The following is a 26,900-nucleotide window of genomic DNA, read 5'->3' as shown; positions in this document are numbered from 1 at the left end:
CACACACACACACACACACAGGCTCACACACAGGCTCACATACGTTAATAACACAAGAGTAAACAGAGTTGGGATCTCAGAGAGTGACTGACTGACATGCTGACTGGGTGACCGGCCAGGGCTGAGGAAGCTAGAGCTCTGTGTCACCCCTCATTCTTACAATCTCCAGCTGTCACATCAAACACTCTGCTCCTGTGTTGCTCCTCCTCCAGACTCAGCTCTACCCCCCTCCCCCCCGAGATCTCATCAGAGATGCATCCTGTAGAGCAAGAGGACGCAGACTCCGTGTTTCCTCGTTCTTGATAGTCCCTGAGTAAATACTGTTTAACATGGTTCCTCCCCTCTCGTTCTGCTGAATCTGTGGGGTTTAAAATGATCTGCGGTGATTACAGACTTGATTAGAAGTTTTTTTTTTTTTTATTAAAGGGAACAAGTTAAAATCTGTAGGAATGGCAGTAAAAGTTGTCAAAGCTGACCCAATCATATAATTACATACAGATGGGTGATACAATACAACATGAATAAAGTGTTTGTTCATCAAGAGCTGCCATAACATCTTCAAAAGTCTCTAAACTTTGCTGCAAGAATAAAAAGCATCTTCCCTCATGTGGGGTTTTTCGGTAGTGGAAAGTAACAACTCCATTTACTCAATTAGGGACTATAATTATGAGGTACTTCTATTTTTAATATTTCTTTTTTGTGTCACTTTATACTTCTGCTTCAATAAACTGCAGAGGGAAATAATGTACAACTTGTACTTTTCTAATTTACTTCACGACAATAATTTGACCACTATAGATTAAGAGTTTGAATAAGCTCACAAAAAATGTATTAAACCAGTGTTTCGCAGACTTTTTTGGCTTGTGACTCTACACAAGACGTGTCTAGTTGAGGAGCCTCATCACATCTGAGATCTGTGAGCTGTCATTAAATACATCATTCATGAAAAGTGAATTCCTCACCAATTTTTTCCACATGGTTTTGTTTAAAACAGTTTTTAAAATGGTAAAATTATCCAATATTTAACCAAAAAGCAGAGAAAGATGAGAGAAAAGTCAAACAATTAATACAAATTTGTGCAGCACCACATTATCTCATACTGTAGTTAATACTAACTCCACCTTGACCGGCTATGCAGTTGTAAGATGCTACACAATGCAAATCAGTATAATCTAATCAATTGACACTAAAAATGCTCTGTCTTCTGAGTGCTTTTAGTTTTTTCATTTTACATACATTTCGTTACATGTTAAAAATACATTTTAATGCCGTGATTTTATTTGTAAAGAAGTATTTTTTCAGTGTTGTACTGGTATTTTAATTTAAATAATAGATCTCCCAAACATGCTGGACTCATATGCAATAGGTGCTCCATGGGCTAACATCCAGTGACTGTGAAAGCTATAGCATATAATTCAAATGCATTTTTCACTAATCAAACCATTCAATAATGTATATTAAGGTTTTTCCATTTGTAAATTTGCTCCCGTGCACCATGCTGTCATTGCTGCTTGTAGACTTAGAGCACCCTCTAACGGCTGCAAGACAAATTACACCCACTGAAATAATTAATGGCAAGATATTTCTCAGGTTATCCTTTATTTATTGAGAGTAGTTTAGCTGAGAGCATTGCTATATTTTCAAAGAGTATCCTGCACGGACTCACCTTAAAAACTGCAGGATTACACAGCCTGTTGGCCAATGAGCAGCAACACTGAGATGGTTGGAGATTCAGGGTCGTCCTGAAATTTCAAAGACAGTTTCATTAATAACATTTATGAAACCAGAGACCTGAAAACATGTCAAGAGCCACATTTACAATTTTATCTTCTTTTTTTAATTTAAATCTAGGTTATGTAATGTAACTGTTCACACTGTAAGTAGGTAGAAAATACTGCAGCAATTAAATCGGCATTTAAAATTCACTTATCAGGCTACTTGGGCTATTTTTAATAAATGTAACAATCTCACGGTTAAATTGTAATTGAAGACACCAGCGATAACCATGAACTTGTTCAAGGATCCTTAAATCCCACAATGAGAAATCCCACTTGAGTGCTCTGTGCAGATAAACTCTGAATCTGGAGTAATGAGCGGCTGTTTGTCTCAAAAATAGTGCCAATAGCTTGCCAGTAGGTGGCAGTGTGTATTCATGCAACACAGTTATTTCACCCCTGAACAAAACTGGATCAAATATAATTCAGTAAAAATATTGATAATAACCGTATACAGAAGTAGATGTACTGTAGCATGAACGTAATAACGATCTTTGATTTCACCCGGAGAGATCTGGTGTTTCATGTGAATACCGCACCACCACTCATGAATACTCAATAGATACATGTGAAGCTCCTTCAAGACCAACAGGGAGTTGAAACCATCCACTTAACTTGTGATATATCTCTTAACACGATGCATTATGTAGTTGTGTGGACAGAGAGGATGCAGACATCAAGACCATCTGCGTGCTTCCTGAGCGACTCGCTCCAGTGTCACAGTTGTTTAACTCCAGTAATGCCGGTCAATTAAGTATGATGTTGGGCGGCCTGCTGGGACCCCCACACTTTGAGTTCATAGTGGGGACTCCCAGAAACTCGGGTTAGAGGGCTGTGGGCTCAAGACATGAATGATTAATCCATAAATGGACTTTGTTCTTCTCATCGGAGGGTCTTGTCGCTGGTGAGAGTAGATGAATGAGAAGAGGACAGCTTTTACAGGTTGTCATGAATGTTGTCAACCTAAAGACGCCGGGGAAAAAAAACCAAGACAGATAAAATGGAAGTGCATGTAAGGACTTTTCATGAGTGAGTACTGAGAAACCTTACGCACATTTTACTTGACTGAAAAGCATTTGATGATGAAAGTTGGCCTGAACTTCAAAAACGGAAAGTTTGAGGATCACTAATACGAACTGGTGTTTGAACAAGATCAGGTTTGAAATATTATCAAAGATATTCATTTATTTAAAAGGAAATAGATAATACAAATGAAACAAAATCATTTTGTCACATAAATTATTTCATGAGTCATTAACAGCAAAAATAATCCAGTCACCTCGCGGGAAACTCATTTGCCGTCGTAGTTGCAGACATTACTCTTATGAGTTTTATGACATGAACAGTGTTAACACAGGATGCTTCCAAAAAGTGCTTTCTGTGAAGTAAATACTGTACAGTGCAATGCCGAGTAAACAATACATCACATCTGATCATTCATTGGTAAACATCTTGTATATCAAAGAACATAAATGTTCAAAGTTTCATCAATACAGTACATTTATAGCAGACTTCACATAGACCATGGGCAACCTCCCAGTCTCAAAGTATTTCACATTTAATTATCTCCCTTTAGATTTCCACCACCGATTTCTGATTAGCGTTGCTTTTTTTTGCAACCTTCAGTTCCGTTTCTCTGAGTGCAGTCTCACCCGCTCTTCTCGCAGTTCAGCTGCCCTCTGCTCTCCTTCAGTTTGTCTCTCTGGCCCTCCGGAGTCTTGGAGTCTCCTCTTAAATCGCTCACCACAGCGCGGAGGGTTTTGAACCTGTCCAGCCGGCCGCTCTGGGCTGCCTGAGGCCTGACTTCTGAACCCTGAGATGCACTGAGGGAGCTAAGGGAGCGCACCGATGCCAGGCCACGCTCCTTTCCGGCGGGACGGCGCGGTGTGGTCATGGTGCCGAGCCCCTCAGGGTGCTCCATGTCCCTGATGACCTCACACAGGTAGCGGGCCAAGTCCTGGCTGGAGAAGGAGAGGGTTTTGTGGGAGCGGCGGAGGGTCAGAGGGGACGGCAAGGTCTCCGTCTCTGAGGGGGGGATGGCCAGACGCAGGGCAATAGCTGCATTGCCGTTCCCGTTTGGCATACCCTTCTTGTTGTTGTCCTGGGTAAGCTTAGTCTGTGGGTAGGAGATGATGCTTTGCGGATAGCTGTAGCGCAGTGATTGTGCCGGGCTGGGCTGAAGGGAGCGCTGCAGCTCCACCATGTTAAAGGCATTCTGAGAGACCAAGACAGGGAAAAGCAGGGAGTGAAAGTCAGATGGAAGAGAAGACACATTTTCCCTCCCGGGTAATCTTTTTTGGATTTGAAGAGATAATGAAAAACAACATTGCCACAAGACACCGAACTGAGCAGAGTGGCTCTGCTAAAAACCTCTGCAAGCAAATTAACCCCTTCTTCAGACTAAGATGAAGATCCACCAAGTAGGAAAGGATGTTGGCAACAACAGCACCATTGATTAGCATAGTAATTAATTATCTGATTGCAGAGGGGAGAAAAGTACCATTACAAGCACAATTACACCAGAGGCATTAACAGCCATTGGTGACTGCTTGCTTAATTTCAGTTAATTGACTCATATTCCTAGATCTCCAGGGGACTGATATTTTCATCTCAAGGCACCAACAAACACCCTTCTCAATCAGATGTTAATGTTTGCTGGTTTAATTTCTGCCTTTGTTTGTATATGCTTTTTCAAAAATCCCCAAATGTAGTCTGTTGACATTAAAAAAAAAAAAAAAAAAAAAATCCTGGAAATACAATAGGTGTGTTTATAGTTTACTTTTCTAAATGCCAGCATGTGTCTCTATATTGTTTTTGTTGTTGTTGTTTTACCTGGTCCTGCTCTCCCCCGCCTTCCTCGTCGTAGTTGAGCACATTTTCTCGAATGTCCTCCCACTCGCCGTGGTGCGCGGATACGTGGTACACGCCCTCCTTCAGGCCCTTGTGTCTCCTCCAGCAGGAGTAGAGAAACAGGCCCAGCATCAACACTGAGGGGTGCCAGAGAGCAGGTTAGCGCAGGTTACCACTTCATATAAATGAGATTCTTCGCAGAGGAAACACGTCTTTGGGTGTAAATGAAATTGACAACGCGAGCAGGAAGTTATGTATACATCACACTACACTGGCTGCTCAATTAGAATGCATGTATTTTTTTTTTTTTTTTTTTTAGTCAAACGTAATATAACATCCGATATCATTTAAAATAGATGAGTAATGCAGACTAATAATGTGAGTGTAAACTGATTTTTCACCACATTGATTTGTCCTATAAGACCTATTGGCGACACTGACTGCACAGTTAAGACATACTAATAGAACATACATGGAAACACAGGCACCACCTTTCCACCTATTCCCTTTGATGATGCCTCTCTGTTTCCGTTCTTATCAAAGACTGCAGTTCCTCAGAAACCTATTAACTGAATTTCTACTCCTCCCAGCTTAAACTCAAAGCCTCAGTGGCTCGACTGAACGCAGAGAGGAATGCTCCGGGAGCCGAGCAGGGAAGGACCTAAAGCATACACATCAATCACAGCTATTGTGTGCTGAATTATACAACATGCTGGACTGACCTTTAAAGTCCATTAATCTCAACCAATATTTTTCTCCCATCTGCCATCCCCCTTTCTCTTTTTTCCTTCCTCGCTATCTGTTTTTACTAGTTCACACTTTGACTGTCTTTCTTTTTTATCTCTGCAATTTTTTTTGTGCGTGTCTCCGTATTGGAGCGTTTCTCTGTCTTTCCTCTTTCTCTTCCTCACTCATTTAGTCTCTTGGTGTTCCTGTTTTTCCGTCCTTCTCTGGCCTCTGTCTGGCCTTGGCTTTTATCTCACACTTAGATAGGATCCATTTCAACTAGAGTAGTTTATGGTGCGAGCTAAGTATCAGTTTAATTGGAAATCGTCTGAGAAATGCAGGGTAATCACATTAGTCTGAATTTTTAAAGTAATTGCTTCGAAAGAGAATAATACACCAAAGACTCTTGGGAGGTCACACTAAAAGGTAGGTATAGTCATAAACAAAGACAGAAAAACAACTGCCTGAGAGATCATCTCCACCAAAGAGATTGTATCTCAATTAAAACTCATCTCCATTTATTCACTGCCTGGGACATCTCTGACTCCTCAGCTGCTGCGCTTTTCCATTTCTATGCTGCTCTCATTTCAGGGAGAAAGAGTGAGTTTGTGAGCATTCTTTCTCGATCCTCAGCTGACCGTCCTCAGTATGAGGTGGAGGGGAGAGCGGTATTGATCAGGTGACCCGGCTCCTTCACTGTTACGCCGAAGCACCCTTGCAGAAAACACCGGAATCTTGATGACCCCCCCTCAACACCTCGTCCTCAGAACTACCTGCTCATACCTGCAGGCTCACCACAACCCTCAGTATCACCTGTAAACACATCTCTATAGGGGAAGAGTTCGATACGCGGTACACCACGCGCGCACACACGCACGCACACACACACACACACACACACACACACACACATACAGGTTGCCTCGCCCCCCCCCGCACACCTGCAGCCAACTACTGCCCAGAGTTGTGCCTGTGTGCAGCTACATTCAAGTGAGATCAATATCAGTCAGGGTGGAGAACAAACATTGCAGCTATTCATCAATCCATAACACGGCTGCCTCTTTGCCCTCAAACCGTAACTGCGAACAGGGTATTATGATGTTAGTCTGGACCGGACTGTGCATTATGAATAGGTGTGGAGCATACTACAACACAGCTTGATCAAAACACTTAACCCTTTCGCTGTGGCTCCAATCTGAGGTTAATAAGGAAAAATGAGCTGCGAGACAGATGAAACATCAGCGGAAGAAGAAGGGAGAAAGGAAAAAACTGATGAACGAGCAGAAAGAAATGAGGCAGGTGAGAAATGAGGACAAGTTGGAAAAATTATTTATTTATAAATCTTTCAGGGAATCAAAAGAACAGGCACTTTACACGATCGTTTGGCACCCAGAGCCCATATGGGGAAGTTAATTTCTTCTATTCATCAAAAACAGAGTCAGATTTGATGCAGGAATAATGAGGATTGGTCAGACATCAGCTCATCTGACTCTGTCAATAGCACATGCTGAACTTACACTCTGGTCAGCCTGTGTTGGCTCATGTAAAACTTAATAATGGATGATCATTTTAACTTTTAATGCACGTTGAGGCAGAGTCAGAGTCCCCTTTTAATTTAGCACCCAGTTAGAAGTTTCTCTTAATGCTGAGAGTGTGCAGCATGTGAGTGCGTATTTATGGTTGTGGTTCCTGTGGTGATGAGGGTCATCATTAAACAACTACGGTCTGTATAACCAGCTCTTCATTAAACTCAAACAGTGGATTCATTTTATTTTTCCAAATTTGGCCAAGAGGACTGTTGATCATGAGGTGAAGCGGCTTCTTTTTCTAGCTTTACGTTTCCCAGAAAGATATATTTAGCCCTTCTAATTTTCTTTTTCAAGGGGAAAAAAATTAATTACACTCAACAAAGGGTGCTCATTCTAATCTGAATTCCACGAAGGAGCACTCGGTGAGTCTTGGTGAGGTGAAAACTTTGAGCCCTGAACATTAAATATGTGACAGTGGACAAGCCACTTCAAATGGACCTTCTTCTAGTCAGCATGCCAGCAACACATGCATAATCATGACAAGGCAACACTTCATCTCCTTTGAATTCATGATCAAATATTGAAGACTGCTTCATACATTTCACTCTTAAGTGTCAGAATAACTGATGTCCCAATACAAGTCCACGTGCCCTGCAGGGGATGTTGAGTCAGTTAGAGAGGCAGGGACAGTGTATTGAATTGCCCAAGCGTTTTATAAGACCGTCTCTGACAGAAAGACTCATAAACAGAGATGTGGCCCTATGGAAGGAGTTGAGTGGCAACAACAAACAAGCTACTCACACACAAATATGCACATTTGCCTTTCTGAGGACCAGTAAAAAGAAGAAGAAAAAAAAAACACAGCTCCTCAGCTACAACCCTTAAAACTAATCACCTCATCCCTTTCCTCTAGCTTAATCACGAATTAAAGGGATCGTCCATCTTTTTTGACACAATTTTAGAGACATCAATGCATACACATTTAAAAACGGCCTGCTGGCAGCATATGTGGGTAGATATTGAATCTTGATCTTATTAGATCTTAACACAGTTTATGAGACCATCAACCATGCAGCTCTATTAGACTGCTGCTGATACAAGTGGAAAAGTGCCATCAATACTTCAATGGTTCAAGTCTAAAGCTGAATACAGTTGAATAATCAATTGGACAATCAGTTTTGATGGCCGATTGAACATTTAAACTATTTTCCCTGGTTAATTTGAGCTTATCCCCATTTTTTCCTTTGCCACTGTAATTGGAATATTTTTAGGTTTTGGAAAATGCTTTTAAATGTAATTTTCTGCTCTGGAAATTTTGATAGCCATTTTTTCTATTTTTCCAGACATTGAAATGATTCATTCTGGATTAATTGATAAAATAAACAGAAGATGAAAAGAACTAATAAATATAAATTAGCCACTGCCCAACTCAGGTCTTACTTTTTAAACTGTATTTTTGTGTGAAAACTCACAATTCTTTACGTGAATGTTTCACTCCTGGTGTTACTCAAGGTTCAATTTGAGGCTCTAGATTTTTCAGATTACACAAAATATGTTTAGCAGTGGTCACATAATCCATAAAAATAAATGTACTTATAATTTTAAACAGATTCAAATTTGTACCTTCTTATGAAGCCAAATACCAAAGCTGACATTAATTCTCGGGACCTCTGTCTTGTTGACTTTTACTTTCAATTCTGACTCATTAAAACTTTCTGCCCCTCAGCAAAACCAAGTCAAGTGTTCTACTTTTTTAAAAACATATCGGAAATGGTTTTTCCTGAACTAATACATACTTGCAAAAGGTTGTCCATAACTGACCTCGTACCATATCTCTTCCATAACGCTATGTACTCAGGCATCAGTCATAAAACTCAAAACTTGGCTCAGTTCTCAACAGGCACAAAGAAGAGACCACATAGCCATCATTTTATGATGATTGATTTTCAGATCCTGCTCTTCACCTACAAAACAGTCTATGGATGGTCTCTGGTATACATTTCTGAACTTGTGACCCCTTACATGTCAGACTGCAGCCTCACATCCCCCAATCAGTCTTCAAAAGGAGACTTTTTCAGTGAGAGTCCTTAAACTCTCAAAGCTGGGGCTTCCGTTTTCACTTCAGAATTTTCTCTAAAAAGTTATTTTACTTGATCCTTTTCTCCACTATTTTATAATTATGTATTTATAATTCTTCTTGCTGATGCCTTAGTATGGTGCTGTTATTTTGGCTCATTTATCACATTGGAATTGTTTAATTGAGCTTGCTTTGCCCACAAATGAGGAATAATTCTCATCTGACTATAAGCTGAGCCAAAGCTGGAAGTGTGCTATGAGGCTGTGGTTAGCTTTGCAATTATTCACCAGATATGTCATAAATTATATATAACTTTTGTCAAATCCAAACTATTTGCTTGACCTAAAATCCCCTGATTCTAAACTAAACCCAGACCGAGGGTGATTTTGATGAATAAACTTTATGACAGATTTGAACCTTAACTCCACTAACCCTGAGCCTTGGATCAACCTACAGTGAACAGGGGACAATAAAAAAAAACTGTCTTCCCGTTGTGCGTGATTATAGCTGCGTATGCTATATATAATACTAAAGTGCACAATATGGACACATTTAGGTTGACTTGGAAAATCAGAAATGTACACAGAAACCGGGTAGGAGAGGTGGAACAAATGACACCATGGGAGTAAAATGAGTGGAATGTGGGATATAAAACAAGTTGGACGGATAAAAAGTAAGGCAGAGAGTGAAATTGACTTTTGAAGTCAGAGCGCAACATTGGAAGAGACAGGGGACATAGAAGTGATGAGAAATATAGAAAACCACATAAAGAAACACCCCAAATCTCCAGGGACCTTTGCAGCTTCCCCGTGAATCACAAATTAAGACATACAATGTTTCGTTCCCTGCTGCTCCTCCAGTGTAGATATTTGTTTCATGTTTCCATCAACCTCCCATGGAGAAATCACATCCTGGCACAACTCAAGAGATCAATACTACTACAAGATGTGTGTGTGTGTGTACAGATTTCAGAGAACCAAACAGGGGAGGAAAACAAATAAAACCGAGAATGTTGCCGATAAAAAACATAACATAATGCAATAATTATACCATGACAACGACAACACACACAAATAAAAAGATACAAGATGAAAAACGATCTGTCGGAGAAAATACAACTCATCCAGAAGACATGAAAAAAGATGAGACGAGATGACGACAATGCCGGTTTACCACAGGTAGAAGATGACGTAGTCGACATAGCTACCTAGAAAGGCCATGACACAGATGCTGATGGCGAACATGGAGCTGAGGCTGAGGCTGTTGCCGTCCACGTTGTGGAACAACGCGAGCGTCACTTCGCAGTGCCGTCCCCGGTAGCCCTCGCTGCAGTGGCAGGAGTAGCGGGACGGCGAGTGAGCTACGCAGGTGCCGTGGCGACAGGGCCGGCTAGCACACAGCGTGTAGACGCACACTTTGCCCACGGAGCTCTGTTTGGTCATGTGGCCTGGAGGGCACCTGTGCAGGGAAGACAAAGTAATGTGAAACAGAGACAAGAGGCACTTGGGAAGCTGTCAGATAAAAAGAACACTGAATTCGACAGAGCTACGGGTCCTAAGCTGACAGTGTAAAAATAAATCCCTCAGGAGTTACACCTCTTATATCAGATTCAAAGATATGCTCTTTGAAGGTTACAGGGTGTCGACTGTAACTGAGAAAAACAGAAAGAAATAGAAACCGAGAAGCTAAGATTGGCTTTGCAGTAGTAGTCCCTCAGTATATTTGTACAAAATATCCCCTGAATATCATACACCACTGCCCCCTGCCTCTCTCAGTGCTTTGTATCCCGAGGCAGTGCTGCAATCACAGAATATGGATGTCAAAGTCCCCACTGGGTCAAAGTGTTGAAAGCACAGCAAGGAAACTTAGTGGTCCTGTAGCGTTTAAAGGGGCAGCCCAGACCCTGACAGTCACTGCTGTTATACACTATCCTATCAGGTTGACACACTATTAGACACACACTCGAACAGGGATGCACTCAGTCTGGCTGCCATCTAGTGGACACTTTGACTTCAAGTGTGTTGCAGAGAACTCTGACCACATGTGCAAACTCTTTGGGCTATGTGTATTATCTGAATTAATGACTGTATGTTTGATTTTTTTTTTAATTCATGTGGATTTATAAATTCTCACTGATGGCTTCAATATAGACCTTTTTCAAAGCAGACATTTCGACTTGTCACAGTAGGAAGAGCACTGGTGTGTTAATGATGGCTGTTAAGGGGACTCCGGCTTTCATGCATGCTGGTTACTGTCATGGCTTCTTGGGACACGTAATGGAACGGAGCCATCAATAATACACCTTTGGCTTTCCCTCCTGTGGCAAGTCAAAATGTCTGCCATGAAAGGGACTATTCTGAAATGTTCACGAATGTTTTAGGGTTGCCAGTTATACAGTTTGTCTCACTTTCTAAATAGCTGTCGGTCAAGTTTAATTCATAAACATGAATGCATTAAATACTTACATGTTAATATGGGTGAATAACTCAACACTGCAAATATCAGCCACATAATGACATGACAGTTACTGTATTCATAATTGCCATACACTATGGTAGACTCTGTTGTAGCTATTTTTTATATTTTATTTGCTTGTTTTAGATGCATTTTAAATTCTGACCATTGTTTAATTTGTTTTTAAATTTTTAACATATATTTTTGGACCAATGAATCTGCAGTTAGGTCACAGATGATTTGTCTTTTTTTGGGGTCTTTTTTTGTGATGTGTTGCTTTAAAGCTTCATCCATACAAATGCTTATTGTCAGACCTTGTTAAGAGTTGACAAACTATGAGAAATTACATTCAACCTATAATTTTTCACTTTACAAATTAGTTATTTTGCAGTTAAAGTCCCTGCTGTGGTAAATCTATACTATGCAAATGTTTAGTCCTTGGCACCTTTTGTTAATGCAATTTGGGAGTTAAGTGCAGGCAGCATTACTGATTTTATTGTAAGCAATGCTGTGCTATGCTGTGCAGTCCCTGTCTCTTGATGCATGTGTGTAAATATTCAGCGAACATGCATGCACACTGCAGGTCTCATTAAAATGCTGCTTTATAAATTCTTTATTTTTACAGCACCTGCACTCGTGGTGTCTCCAGAGGTCCATGCAGACCAAGGGAGGGGAGCAGTGATGCTTCCTGCAGGCATCCGAAGAGCAGCCGACGGAGACGCCCTGTGAAGTGACCACCTGACGCCGCTCTGAAGGCTGCTCCGGATCAAGAGGGATGGAGTGGCCGTTAAACCTCACGTCTCGCAAACAGCCTGGTGGAGAGTGAGAAAAAGAGTTTACAATGCCGAAAGACACACAACGACACCAGTCCTCAGGCAAAATCTTTTATAGACACGCATTTACACCGCAACAGGAGCGCAAACTCAAATAAACAGACATGCATGTATTGACATGCACAAACAGACTCGCTGACACACCTGCAGACCAACGCACATACGCGCTCTCATGCAGGCAAACACACAAACAGCCTCAGGCTAAGCTGTCAGCACGGGCTTTTTCTTTTCGGGATATTTTCTCCGCTGGTTAGTTTGCTAACTCTGTGGGAAGCATGAGGTTTAACACATCATTTAAATACAGATCAGTGTCACTGACTCTCTCGCTCATCTGTTTGAAACTAACACTTTTGGGCTAGGCTGTGAAATATAGAAGGACCAGTAAGTGGTAAAGACATTTACATACAAAGACATTATCATTTACATGTCCAACTGTGAACTCCACCTCTTTGAATATGTGCTCATCCATCAATGAATCTGCAACCACGTTTCCCAAAAAGTTGGGACGTGTACAATGTAAAATAAAGCAGAATGGGATGATTTACAAATCCTGTAAACCCATACTTGATTGAAGATAGAGCATGGACCTGGCACCTATTGAAAAGTTTGGAGCATCATGACTTGAAGAAATACAACAGAGGAGTCCCCGAACTGTTGAGCAGCTGAAATCCAATATCAGGCAAGAACAGGACAACATTTCACTTTCAAAACTCTAGCTACTGGTCTCTTCATTTCCCAAAAGTTTACAGAGTGTTGTTTAAATTAGAAGTGATGTAAAATATAGGTAAACTTTTTTGAGATGTGTTGCTGCCATCATATTCAAAATGAGCATGTATTTTTCACAAAACAATAAAGTTTTTCAGTTTCAGCATCTGATATGTTGTCTTTGATCTTTTTTCAAAATAAATATGGGTTTACATGATTTGCAAATCATTGCATTGTGTTTTTATTTACATTTCACACAGTGTCCCAACTGGAAATGGGGTTGTATAAAAAGGCCTGTTCAATTATTTATCAATTATCAGTTGATTTCTCTAATCAAATCACTCATTGATCTAAAATCATTCAGTCTCCACAGATAAGCAACTACCCACCGAGGAAGCTCCGGTTGTATCCAGAGGGAAAAGAGTTTCCAAGCATCACCACAGACGGATCAATAATGATCTCCTGACTTTGGCCGGGCGAGGCCGTAACCTCTTGTCGTCCTCCCCCTCCGTCCAATCGCAGGGTGAACTCTCGGCTGTACCGGTCCAGCTCCACCTCATGCCACTCTCCATCATCCAGTCGAAGGTAGGGCAGAGTGACGTTGTAGTCTCCATCTCCAAGGTTGTAGAAAACAGCCAGCAGACCCTGAATAACCTGCGATACACACATCAACACAGTAGTGCTTCACTGACTTAAGATTCTGACATTCAAAGAGAGGAAGCATGGAAAATAAAGATATATTTCAATGTTTTGGAGCAGCTCGCATTTGAGCTGTCAAAACTGAACTACAAACTGGTTGGTTTTGTCATTAGTGGCAGTAAAACTATTTGTTTTAGAGTAGATTTGTGAGGCTTGTGAATTAAATTGCTAAATAGGGTGACACAAATTCAAGCTGACTGACAGTCTGACAGACCTGGACTCCTGCCATATTATGCTGTGTTGATGGGCAAAAACACATCTTGAGCATAACAACATTATAAGAAGTAGGCCGGCTCCCGTGGTGAAAGAAAAGGCAGCAAAGGTTGGGCCTGGCAAGTATTGTGAAATTTAACTACCCAGACAAGATTCTCTGTGGCGAGCATGCCAGAAAAAAAAATGGCATAAAAGTCCGGAAAATTTCAGGGGAAAAAATTGAATTCAGCAAATTTGCAGCAATGATGCTTTGTCGTTCAAAACACTGCGTGGCAGAAGACAGGAGTCATCCCGAAGGGTGGGTATACAAGAAACAACAATTATCTTCAGCAGTTAAGGATGAGTGAACACAATGGACTCAACCAATGAGAGGCTCCCATAACTGCAGCTTGTACATGTCCAAAGCTTAATTGGAAACAGTGGGGCAAGATAATTCACATTCAGCCCAGCCTGCATTAACTATTGCTCCCTCAGCATGGGCATCTCAAATGTGCCTTCCCTACTGGACACACACACACACACACACACACGCATGCACGCACACACACACAGAAAGCTGACTGTGCGCTCCACATTGCCTCATTCTGCCCTCAACTCCACAACACAAATGTGCAAATAACACAATCAGTACTTTGGAAGAAAATCTGATAAAGCGCCTCTAATCTATGCAATCACCATGAAGCATAAAATGTTCAAGCAAATATATGAACTTTCACATTTTAGACCACATTTAATACAAAAAAAAAAAGAGCCAAAGCTTTGTTTTATTCTTTTTATGGGTCTCTGATTCCTTGTGCTGCAGTGCATCGCCAGTCACTCCCCAAAAAAATGTCTTCACTGTGCATTAGATAAATGTTTTTTTTACAGACACCATACTCCTTGGAGAGCTGCATGCTGTTTATACCCAGCTAGCCCTCGGTAACCTTTGTGCAAAAGTGTGGTTATTTATTCAGTGTGCACTCTATCCCATGTCTACCCGTAAGGAAAAAAAAGGGCAGAGAGGCAACCCATTAAATTAGAGCTTGTTGTTGGGAAACACACCGGGCTTGTGCTCAAGTGTTTCTGAGAGCTTTAAGACAACTGGGCTGAAAACGGTTCAGTGTGCTGCTGCAGACAGACATCAGATGCTTTATACAGCTCACCAATTCAGCTCCAGAGAGGATTTCAGAGGCTTCACAGCCCACATACAGTAAAGGCTACAGGTTTTTCCTTTCCCTGTCACTGTGGGACCACAACAAGGGAAGAGGACGACGTTGTTTTTCCTCGTGTAGCGTAAAGACCCAGAGAAGGACAAGAGAGGATGCTTTAAACAGCGCTGTCTAACAAATAACAAGCACAAGCACAGATATGAGATGTTTTTATAGACAGACCAGTGGTGCGGAATACAGAAAGACAGAGACAGGTTCACTGCAAACAGGTGACCTGTGACTTAGCCAAAAGTGACAGTCCTAACAGAGTCGTTTACTTCCAGGTGCTGTTCACACTTGACCTGTCAGTCAACAAGACGAGAGGCTTTGAAAAGAAACGCCACCTTCATATCCACTCAGGGTATTCTCTGGAGGTTTGGCAAACTGAAGTGGACTTGACTCTGTGAGAGCACAGTTGTGGCAAAGCAAGCAGCATGTCTGCAGACATGACTTGAAGCTCAGAACTTGAAGCAAGCTGTGTCAAAATCCTAAAGTACAGAGCAGGGTTTCTGACCTTTACTTATTACAGTGCCCACAGCTTCCCTCTTGCCATACTGAATTGTTTTTGAAAAATTAACCAAAGACAGAAATAACCTTGATGAAAGGGCGCCTCATTTTTTAAATAGCATCCTCTCAATAGCAGCATTCAGTAGATTTACTGAAAGACCTTGTTGAGAACATACATATGCCAATCACAAGCCCCCTCAGTTTCCACCCATATGTCTCCAACCCTGATATTAGTCACTCTCAGCCTGACAGGAATTTGCAGAAGTTATTGTCCAGGTCTAATAATCATTTCAAGGCTCACAAACAAGACAATGACAGCTGTCAAGGTGGAGGGGGAGTCCAGCATCGACTTACCTCCAAACGAAGGTATTCATTCTGCTCCTGGGAGAGCAGGCTGAGGATGACACCAGCGGCGGCACGTGTCCGAACACCAACCTGGAATCTAGTCTGTCGCGCAGGAAGCGACCACAAGAGCTGGAACTGAATGTGGCTCCGGCCATCAAAGGAAAACTCTGGAGTCACTTGTCAATCAAAAAAAACATGCAAGGCTTGTTCAATTAATTCAGCTGTCATATGGGAAATACATAAGGTTATCACAGTGAGGGCGCGCTGCTCTGCAAAAGCACTTTATGTAAGGCGAAGTTATCTTCCCACAGCAGCAAGTTTCCCATTTGGTTCGTACACTTTGTGAGATTTAGATCTAAAACAGACTGTACTTTTCCCTGAAAACTTCAACGGTCAATTAAAAGAAAGTCCACATGCTTACCTTGATCACACTGCGGACCCGTAAACCCTTTATCACACAGGCAGCTGAAAGAGCCCCACTCCCCATGACAGTGACCCCTCTTGCCACAGGAGGGAAGCTCCTCCATGTCGGTGCAGTGGTCATCAATAAGAGTGCAACCCGGCAACGTGTTGGAGGATTCAGCTGGGGAACCAAGGTCATACAGCTGAGTGGAAGAGGAGGAAGAACAGGGTAGAAGGAAGAATAAGAAGAGACGAAAAACACAGGGAAGGGTGGAAAATGAAAGGGTACGTCTCTCTCCTTGCATTCTTTGTCGATGAGCATAAAGAAGTTTGATTGCAGATTGAGAGGGAGCTGTATCATCATTAAATGTAAGATACTATGTACTTGTATCACATTTCTGATTTGCAGTTTGCAGTCTTGTCTCAGAAGTACTATTAGCATTACTACTAGAACCACCAGTATTTTTTTTTTATTTCTTTAAAGACGAAGATAATATCAAACTTCTATTGATCCCATGCAAGGAAGTGTAAATGTCACAGAATTATTTAGCTGTAATGAATCAATAAAAATATGTCTACAAATGGATTCAGATGATCAGTAAGGTGTCTTATTTCAGCCTGGTATCACACATGCAATACACCTGTCAGTCTACTAGAGGATATCATGTCACGGTCACGTTTTGCCTCGCTTAGGTGTGAAAAGTACAGGCATAAATGACCAGGATTGAAGGAGGTCATGTGACAGAGGTCAGGTGACGAAGTACAAGACAGAAACAGAGTTTCACCCAGACGCCCGATGTTTGAGTCTGTGAGAAAGCAAAAGTCAAAGTGGATGTCTTAAGTAACTGAATTGCGTTTCGTACATCACGTCACATTTTACGTAACATACGTTAAGTACATGATGGACATAGAGTAACCTGCATAAAATTACTTATTTTAAATCAAAAGCATGAACTTTTCCGAAACCTGACCATGTGGGTTTTGACGTTTTTCGTCCTTAGGTGAGGCAAACAGGACACTGGCGTGCTACCATCTAGTGGACTGACAGGTGTATTACATGTTTTAGCGTGATATCGTGTTGTTTAGTCCAGAAGACAACAAAGTTAGCAAAACAAAAATGAAATTGTGGCACTATAGGCAGCAAACTTTCATTAAGTTATTGCTTTAGCTGTAGTTGTTATCTATATTGACTCGTTTTTGTATTTAACCTGGTTTTATTTCTATGCAGTTTGATAATTCTACTCCAGAAAGAATGTTGCACTCTTTAGTCCACAACATTAACAGTCATAGTCATGGTTACTTTACGGATTAAGATTTAACATACAAAATTGGATCAGTTTATAAAATATGATTTGATATGATACTACATACAGAGAGTGACTCTGACCAGAAGAAAAAGCGATGAGCGAGCAACATCAACATTCAGACAGGTTTTACATTGCAGGCTTGAGCGCACATTTACATTCTTATTGAAGTGGATCCCTCCATCACCTATGTGGCCTGTCATCCAAACAGGTAAGAAAATAAATAAATAAAGCAGTACAGAATAGCAATCTATTTGTTCAAAGATTCAACCAGCAAAATGGCCTCAAAGTGATGTGTGTGTAGTAAACTAGTTTTTGCTCCATATTTTACCTTGCTGTCCACGATCAGGTTCCTTATACATCCAGTGTAATGTTTGTGCTGCAGCTGTGGATATTCATATGATATGTTGTCATTGATCCCTCCGAGCTGCAGAATTTGACTTCCATTCAGATACCTGGGAATAAAAAAAAACACAACTGAGTAATGTGAACTGAAAAAAGGGAAACAAGCTCCATGTAAGTTTTCAAGGTTAGAATTCAAAACGCAACTCTCAGTATAAAGAAACACAGACTGCAAGCAGAATAAATGGAACACATATACAAACATCATGAGCTGTCAAGGTTAAAATTCATAGCTTTCTCCTATTTTTGATGAGCCTGTTATAATTTTTTACTGCTTTCTGACAGCAAATGTGACATCTTATTATTGTGATTTTTGTCTTATTTTGAAAATATGCCTGATGGGTAAATTACATCTATCTATCTATAAGACAAACTGATTTGCTCCAACACCTCGGGTAATTTTAAAACGGGAAGTTATGATTGTAGCTTGTTAACAAGCACATTCCCTGTTTAATGGCATAACTATTTAATTTTTTTTCTGATTTCAAACTTAAATGAAGTCTAGAAAACACACAGTAAAAAGGCATTTAAAGGCTCTTTAAAATGTATAAGTTATTACCAGTGATGGTAGTAGTAAAGCTCTTATGGACATTGTTATCTCTACAAACTCATCTCTTAATTGTACATAATAATGAGCACAGTGGCAGGCCGAGCCACAACGGGGGAAAAGAACCGCAGCTGTGACCAAGCAAAACTATCTATGAACAGAAACATAGTGAAAGATTAGTTGGCATTTCAAGGATTATGCCTAAGGATCTCATCAGCAGTTTCTTCCCTCCAGAGAAGACAGCCTAGTACATTGAGAAACTGAACACTGTGAGCCTAAAACAGCCTGAGTTACTATCAGATTATCTTTATCTTTCAGTTGTGGAACGCTATTAAAGAAATTACAAATTGTCAACATGGCTTTAGAAACTTAATATTTGCCACTTTTTGCTCACATTTTATTAATCGGTTAATTAAAAAAGAATCGACAGATCACCCACCAGTGAAAATAATTATTAGTTGCAGCCATGGACTGAACTTTAGTGTTACAGTTTCACCTCAACCATTGGGCTTCATCTTACCTTCTGGGACCCGGGTCCCAAATAAATAAATGCTAACAAAAGCTGTGTGCTTGATGTTGTGTACATTTTGCAACCACATCTAGTATTACAAATGTCACCATGTAATTGCTGCATATTAGGACATAATGACAAAATTAAGCATCCTTCATTAACATGCTACTAAACTAACAAAGTGCAAAAGACATAATCCTTTATCCATTCAATCTGGTTGGAGGTTTCCAAGCAGTGTTGACATACTATGCATTACAGTAATAGAATAGAATACCATGTTAAAAAATCTGTATGCCAAGAATTTTGTTATTTTGTCATTTTAATTTGCAAACTGCTGCTGCTGTGACTGCTAATGCTCTGCCCCACAAAGGACTGTTTACTCCTGTGAGAACTTGGGGCATTTAGACACCCTGTGGGCCATGCGTTGTTCTTGGATTAAAAAGATTGCGCAGAACTAAACCTGAGTATGTTACTGTTGTGCAACCACAGAAAACAAACCCAGACGGCTCTCTGGAGAAGTTCTAAACCTTAATTGTTACTTACTCCAAAACATATAGAGCCACGTTTATTTATGTGTCTACTTATGTGCTCATTTATTCATTATGCTGTGAAACATAGTAAATATAATTTATTATCTGTCTCATGATTTCATCCCAGGGGCTTATTGGCTCCCTTTAAATTCAAAAGAACCACTTGGTTTTTTTTTGTATTGTGCAGAGTTGTCCAGACTTGTTTCATTTAATTATTGATCTTACTTTTCCCTGTTGGGTGTGACCCCTCGGATTTCACAGGATGAGCGGTCCTCTGTCATTGCCCATGAGTCCACGCCTTCTGTCTCCATGACAATCGCGCTGGAACATCGATCCAGAGTGAAGCGCACTTCCTTTAAATTTGGGGAGAGTAGAGAGAGAGACAGATCATCACTGCTGCATGTGTGGATGTGAGAGTGTGCCGCTGCCCAGCACTCCCTAAAAACTGCAGCATATATTCTAATCTGACAGGACTAAGAGAGAATGACGTGTAAAGGAATGAATGTTCCTCTCTTACTTTACTGTTGCTCCTCATGTCAAGGCGATGCCAGCGTCTGTCTGCCACTCCGACATTATTAGTTAACTGGAGGACCAGCGTCCCAGAACCGTGGTTGATTTTTAGGCTAGGAGTCCCACCAATCAGCTCTGAGGACGAAAAAAAATAATCAGGATTAACACCAACTACTCTAAAGATGATTGTTGGACCCAAATGAAAGAAATTGCAACCCATAAAAGACAACTCTTACAGATTTGCTGAATTAAAAAAACAGCTAAACTTGCTGGCAGAGACAAAATGTAAAAGCATGGTCAATAATAACTGGGAAATGCATTGCAAAAAAAAAGGCAAAGGGGAAAAAAGAAGATGCAAATATCTAGTTTGTGCAGGCACAGGAAAAAAGAATCCCAAGGGCCAAATGAAAGCATCTCACCTCAAAACAAGCACAAAGTATGAAAAAAAGAAAAGAAAAAGAGGGTGACAGTATAAGGTAACATTGTTACCTATACTATACAGGGAATCTGAATGGCTCCTGAAATAAACTTGTGCAAAATAGTTAGACATGGTTGTCAAATAGGAAATATAAACCAATTAAAGGGTCCGTTCACCCAAATTACCGTCCACAGTGAGCACTGTGGATTATGCAATAATGATGATATAGTTTTGGGAATGAGATGTTCCAGATTACATTTTATCCAAACTCGTTTTCAAATGGTGTGAGACCCACCAATTAAATTGAATTCACCTTTATCGTAATGGGGTGGATGCTGAAATCTGAGAGACAGATATCTAAAAAATGATCTGCATGGTTGGACACCCCCGGTGCAAAATACAAGTATGTTTTGTGTAAATTGGGTCAACCAACCCTCTCTGTAAAATACCAAATTATGAGTTAAAAATATAGCATAAATGCAGGACTAGATGCATCAAGACATGATAGCCACAGGATTAAAACTAAGAATTTAGACTGATTTTCTATCTGCTAGCAACATTTAAAAAAAAAAAATCCAACATTACTTTACTACACCATTTCAACATTCATTACTTAAAATCTTCATTGTCATCATTATCAGCATTACAAGTCCTTCTCTTCTGCTTCTTTAACCGAGATAATTGCAGTCATTTAAATAAACGTCACAAGTCATTGTAGCAACATGAATCGTCGAAGTAATGAGCTTCCTTCAAAGTTTTTCAGTGCACATAGAGTTGCATGAAAAAATGTCTAATCACACACTGCTTTTAAATATGAAACTTTATATGAAGCTGTCATAATATCTAATCACCTGAAATATTGAATAGTGAAATATTTACTATTGTCCGTCACCTGGAGCATTCAGGCTTGAGGCTTTGTTTCAGCAAGAATAAACCCTGCTGCTGTGTCCTTGAGAGAGACACTGATTGTCTACCAGCCACAAAGTCTTTTCTCTGAGGCTGTAGCAGGCGGTAAGCAAAAACAATATTCTTTATGGCAAATGACAAACACAGTGAAATCGGGCTGCCTGTGTAGCACCACATTAAGTACTTACTGTATAACTCAATCAAGTGAGAGCCCATATCCCTTAGCAGAACACTAATGAACAAGATTTCACTTCTATATCTGATTAGCTACCTCCCGGTAATTAAACACACGAAATTAAGTTCCGAGTTTTTGTGCAATAATGGCCCAGAGGTCCCTTGGCACACATCTAATTATCCAGTCTTTACCTATGGCCATGTAGTCCTCACTATCCCCAGGCAGAAGAGTAGCCAGTGGGCCAGCATAGAGTAGCAGCCCGTCGTCTTCCTCAGTCATAAACTCCAGTGAAAGATGGCTATCAAAGCATGGTCTTATGGGGGGAAACCATGCATAGCCGTTGCCAAGGAAACTAAGTCTCATCTGCTGACAGTCTGGCCCTTCAAGCTGTGGGGGGCAGTGGCACCTGTAACATCGAGAAGGAAAAAAAAAAAGTGATGGAAATCAAGTCAAAACAAGTGGAAAGAAACAATCAGTGTCATTCACTTTGGAGCTCTGAGAAATCTTCACTGTCCAATCTGTGGAGCCGAGCGTGGTGACTTTACTCTGGCATACGTGGCAGTCTTTTTGATTCCCACAGGCAGTGGTTTGACTTTGCTCTAACACGCTGGCTGTCAACAGACAGGTGAGGAAGCGCTTTTATCAATCAATTGTTTGCATTAGTCACAAAGCCCTGAATATTCAACTCTGCATTAAATCAATTAGCAATGAACGTAGCATTGCTCCGGTCTATTCTTTATCTATCACAGCTGTCTCTGGGGGACTGTTTTTGCTCGGCACATCACGTTTCCTTTGTTAAGAGATAATTCATTCTATTTCTCTCACTTTTCTGTGTTGTATCACCTCGGATTTACTCGACTCCCCCCCCCCGCCTTATCACCACCCACCCCTTTCTCATTCTTCAGGTATTACACACTTTGGTTGATATCTGTGCAATTGCCTCTTCTTCGTACTTATCTACTTGAGCTTGAGTATCACTGATCTTGCATAAACTGGAAATTAAATGTTTTCCACGACTCTCTTTAATCTGTTTGTGTATGAGACTGAAATCGTAAATAATAATAATCACAGACCAAAACCAAAACAAAAAACGGCACAAAGAAAAAGATTCGTGTAGCGATGAAAAACAGCCCATTCAATCACTGCAATAGCGAGGATTGAGGGGACCGGTTGATCTCATCCTGTTCTCTCCACTGCAGGCATGTGAGACAAGCTGGCTTTGCTGATAATGTCAAAGCCATCTATTTTCATGCAGTGTCTGAGGAAGGCTGTGTGTACTGAGGCTGTTAGGGTCTGTTTCTACCATGGCTGTTTATTCTGCAGAGGGCCAACACATGTCAGGAATACTGATCCACAAGCAGCAAAAGGGATGACTTAGGCTGAGCGTAGCCTTATGCATACATATGCACACACCGTGCCCTGCACCTCACTCTTTCATGTGACTCAGGAGAGCAATGCCAGTCCAAATCAGGAAATGCGTTGCATGTTTTTCTCACCTCTGACTGACAATATCTGATCAGCTGCTGCTTCAGGTTTCCTGTTAAGCTCCTTCGACAGAGGATAGAGCCAAAAATTGGATTCTTTATAGCTGGGCTGCATTCACGAGAGCACATATAGCACATACAGGGAGATATCTATCTTACAGAACAAGGGCTTCTCTCGGCAGTGTGGAGATCAAGTGCAGCAGAGACAATTTGAAAGATAAAATGAAAGAAAAGGGAGTTCTGTACATGCTGTCTCTGTGGACTATGCCTTTCACCAACTTGCATGTTCCTATGTTCATGTAAATGGCATTAAAGGAGAAGTTGTGAGCATAAAAGGGGGCAGAGTTATACTAATCCCACTGCCCTATATTTATTTAATCTGGGCATTAGTGTGTGCATGACATGTACAACATGCTGTTTCTTCCACCATGGACACCCACAGAGACCTATACACTTGAAGACGAATGCCTTAATATTGAGTGCAGACATTTATCAATATTTATTAATATTTCAGGCACTGGCCTATGACCTCGATACAGAAGCTATGCTCATTATTTACTTTTGCAAAAACAGCACACCAGCACTTTAAAATTTCAACATCAGGTTATAAAACTAGATAATCAAAAAATCTTGGCATGATGCAGGCAGTCAGAGTTCTGTTTTCAGATTCGTTGGCACACACGTATATTGCCTCCACGGCAAACAGATCTAAGCCTTTTTTTTTAAATTATTATTATTGTGCTGCTCTATAGTCAGCTGACAACACAGAAGAATGGCTCGAGACTGTCAGATCAAGTTGCAGGTGAAGGTTTTTTTTTTTTCTCACTACAGACACTGTTAGCAATTCTGGGCTTATTTTCCAAGGTGTCACTCTTACAGTGAGTCTGGCAGGACAATAGAGAAGACTGCAGCACCTCAGGAAACTCTTATATCTGTTTTCTATCTTGTAAGAGCCTACTCCAACTCAAGTTCCGCTGAACAACTGCAGACGTGCCTCTCACCTGTATCCATTCTGAGTGTCGACGCAGGTTCCCCCATTAAGGCAGGGGTTACTGGAGTATGAGGAGCAGGGTTTATGGGTCATTTCTCTGGCAGCGCAGCCACACACAGCCGAGAGTGTCACCTTCACTGAGACCACAGATAAAGCTCCGGAGTCTATCAAGGTGGGCGAGTCACTGATGCTTAACTGCGTGGAGCACCCGCCGGATGTCTTGCAGTCGGTGCGCACACACTCATCTACCTGCACCTGGCTCACATTCACGCGCAAGAGTGACTGCAGCTGCAGGAAGAGAAGGAAGAGGGGAGCAGATGAGGGAGACAGAAATGGGAATTACAATAATTGAAGCTGAAGATACTGGATGAGGGATTTGTATCTCCAGTGGTGCTGCTGCCGGGGACACAGTGATGTACATTTGAAGGGGGAAAAAAACAGCTTCGCAAGCAATACAAAAGAGGAAAGCAAGGCCTTCAGCATAAACACTTTAATATTCTATAAGTGGTTGTTCTTAAAGGAGCAAGAGGTATCATCAGGCATGACAAAGGAATCGCAGTGATGCACATAGAAGACATGTAAGAAAGAAAACATGTTACAAAACGAGGAGGGGCATTCAACAAATGGATGGGAGAGACAAAGAGACATGACAGGGCCGGGCGGTAAATAGACAGAAAGTTGGTGTGGAAAAAAAAAAGGGCAGATAAAAAGTCATGTTATCTCTTCCCCTCAAGCTCCCAAGTGTATCACTTGATATATGAGCGCTGATCTCTATCTATCTGACATGATGGTATATGTACCTTCTTTTTATGTGCAGCGAGGACACCGTGCAGCTTCTCTGGGCGCAGGTAGCCATTTTCAGTTAGCACATAGAAATTGATGTCCACTGTTTTCTCCCCTCTGTCGGCTATGCTGAAAATGTTGATACTCCCCGATCTGACAGACAGGGCTTCAGACAGGAAGTCCCAGAACACCTCAAGCCGACTCTTCCCCTCGACATGAGGGTCGATAAAATCTCTCGCTGTAATGCCTTCAGGAGACAAAGAGAATGTGGGGTTCATGAAACAAGAACTACTGACTCGTCAATGACAACTACAGAGTTGATCAAAGTCTTCTAAGTTCCTGATTCCATTAGCACGAGAGGTAACCTAACATCTCCCTCTATTGATCCATTTCCTCCATGACTCATCCATAAGGTGAATGAGTCATGGTGCAGTCAAGTAAAAATCATTTACCTCCTCACTGACTTACAGTTAAGAGTCTTGACAAACTGCCTTGTACAAAATATTTTAATGACCTGGAAAATCAATCACGTTCGTGGTGCCACCTTCCTGTAACATCTGAAGAATGTGAGCAGTCATCTTTAATCTCCCAAAAATGATAATGAGTTGGAGTTAGAAGCATCCATAATAGCCTTTGACTCAGTTCACCGAATGGCTTTTTAAATGTCAAGGACTTTACCTGACACTTCCAAACTGACCTTTATAACTCAGATTTGCTCTGCGAGACTGTCGGGAAAATGAACATAAACTGCAAAGTGTTGAAGAAGAGGGAAACTATTGTCAACAAGCTGTGTGAATTGTTGCTTTACAATGCTTAGAAATGTTAAATAATGCAAGTATGAAATTTATCTTGACAGCCTATTATTTCAGCGTTAACTGGATTGACAACCTGATAATCATTCAATGAAAAGTACCAATTTATTCATGCCTGTGGCAGATGCTGTCTCTTTCAACATCAGCTTCAAACAAGAATTTAACAGAGACAACAAAGAGCTTGCTTTCTTTTCTTTTTTTTGTGGAGGATGACTGAGACCAAGAATCAATTGAAAAGCTATTATATTCCATTTTTTTTAAACTTTTTTTGTTTTACTTGTAGTTATGTGGTCATAACAGTTAGGGCAAATTGTAGCACCTGCTGAGCTGCAGTCACCCAGGGATTAAAAATTAACACCGTGCCATAAGGTGAGTCAATGTTTCTGCAAATTTTACCGGTCAAACGCAGCGAGGCGGACGACAGGATGGCCTTTTCCTCCAGGTCCCTGACATGAACTCTGACTCCGGAGATCACCTCGGGCCACACCCCATCAGACACCCCGACCTTCAGCCAGTAGCTGCCCGCTGGAGTGTTCTGTCGGACAGTCAGCGCTCCTGAGCTCTGGTTCAGACTGAAGTATCTGAGAAAAGCAGAGGAGCTGTTACGTAGGAGAGGACTGCTGTAGTGGAAGAGAGAAAGAGTCAGAAAAAAAGAAAGAAAAGAAAAAGTGTCTTCCTTTGTTTTGGAGCTCTTGTTCGGCGGAAAAATACCTGACAGATGGCAGATAAACAAGTCGAGAATTGGTCAGAGGTACCTGGGTTTACTCCAACAGGAAGGTAAATGTAAAGTAATATTGAAAAAAATAATATGAAAAAAAGAAACAAAAACTGCCAAGACGGAGATAAAAAAAAAAAAAAAAAAAAAAAAAAGCAGAAAAATGATTTGGCTTCAAAAGCTCCTAAAAGAGCTTGATAGTTGTCATGGTAACTGTCAGAATTTGTTATATGAATAAAACAAATATGCAATTGGTATTTCTAATCTGATCTTGAGAGTGTGAATACTGAATAGCTGCACAAGGTCCCTGATGTAGTAAAACTGTGCTCGTACAGGCTATTTCATCTCAGGAACATCACACAGGTCGACTGAGATTTCTTAGTTTGTGGAAATCTGATTGTATTTTCCAGAGTGGCAATCACTGAGGATGTAAATGATTAAAGTCTGTGTAACTTATATTAGAGAATTGGATCTAAGATAAGGAGAAATAGTGTTTAGGCATGTTTCAGG

The 26,900-nt window shown here is 41.0% G+C and overlaps 1 protein-coding gene across 1 annotated transcript in view; it reads right to left on the bottom strand.

Annotated features, from left to right (window-relative positions):
- Positions 1-2,928: 2,928 nt before the first annotated feature.
- The window catches only part of LOC138624772 (neural-cadherin-like), an 80,754-nt gene continuing 56,782 nt past the window's right edge, over positions 2,929-26,900 (bottom strand). The window contains exons 20-33 of the mRNA XM_069705255.1: positions 26,072-26,256; positions 24,881-25,110; positions 24,091-24,368; positions 21,797-22,011; positions 20,114-20,241; positions 19,822-19,949; positions 17,938-18,061; positions 16,322-16,505; positions 15,910-16,076; positions 13,339-13,603; positions 12,040-12,223; positions 10,165-10,415; positions 4,608-4,762; positions 2,929-3,990 (exon numbers count right to left, since the gene is read on the bottom strand). Coding sequence (XP_069561356.1) covers positions 3,424-3,990; positions 4,608-4,762; positions 10,165-10,415; positions 12,040-12,223; positions 13,339-13,603; positions 15,910-16,076; positions 16,322-16,505; positions 17,938-18,061; positions 19,822-19,949; positions 20,114-20,241; positions 21,797-22,011; positions 24,091-24,368; positions 24,881-25,110; positions 26,072-26,256 — 3,061 coding nt within the window. The 3' untranslated portion in view covers positions 2,929-3,423. The remainder of the gene's footprint in view (positions 3,991-4,607; positions 4,763-10,164; positions 10,416-12,039; positions 12,224-13,338; positions 13,604-15,909; positions 16,077-16,321; positions 16,506-17,937; positions 18,062-19,821; positions 19,950-20,113; positions 20,242-21,796; positions 22,012-24,090; positions 24,369-24,880; positions 25,111-26,071; positions 26,257-26,900) is intronic.

This window comes from Brachyistius frenatus, unplaced genomic scaffold, assembly GCF_029030835.1.
Source record: "Brachyistius frenatus isolate BFR_SWC_R1_liver_20210118 unplaced genomic scaffold, ASM2903083v1 Contig_55, whole genome shotgun sequence".
Taxonomy (NCBI): domain Eukaryota; kingdom Metazoa; phylum Chordata; class Actinopteri; family Embiotocidae; genus Brachyistius; species Brachyistius frenatus.
This window is presented reverse-complemented; position numbering and strand designations above follow the sequence as displayed.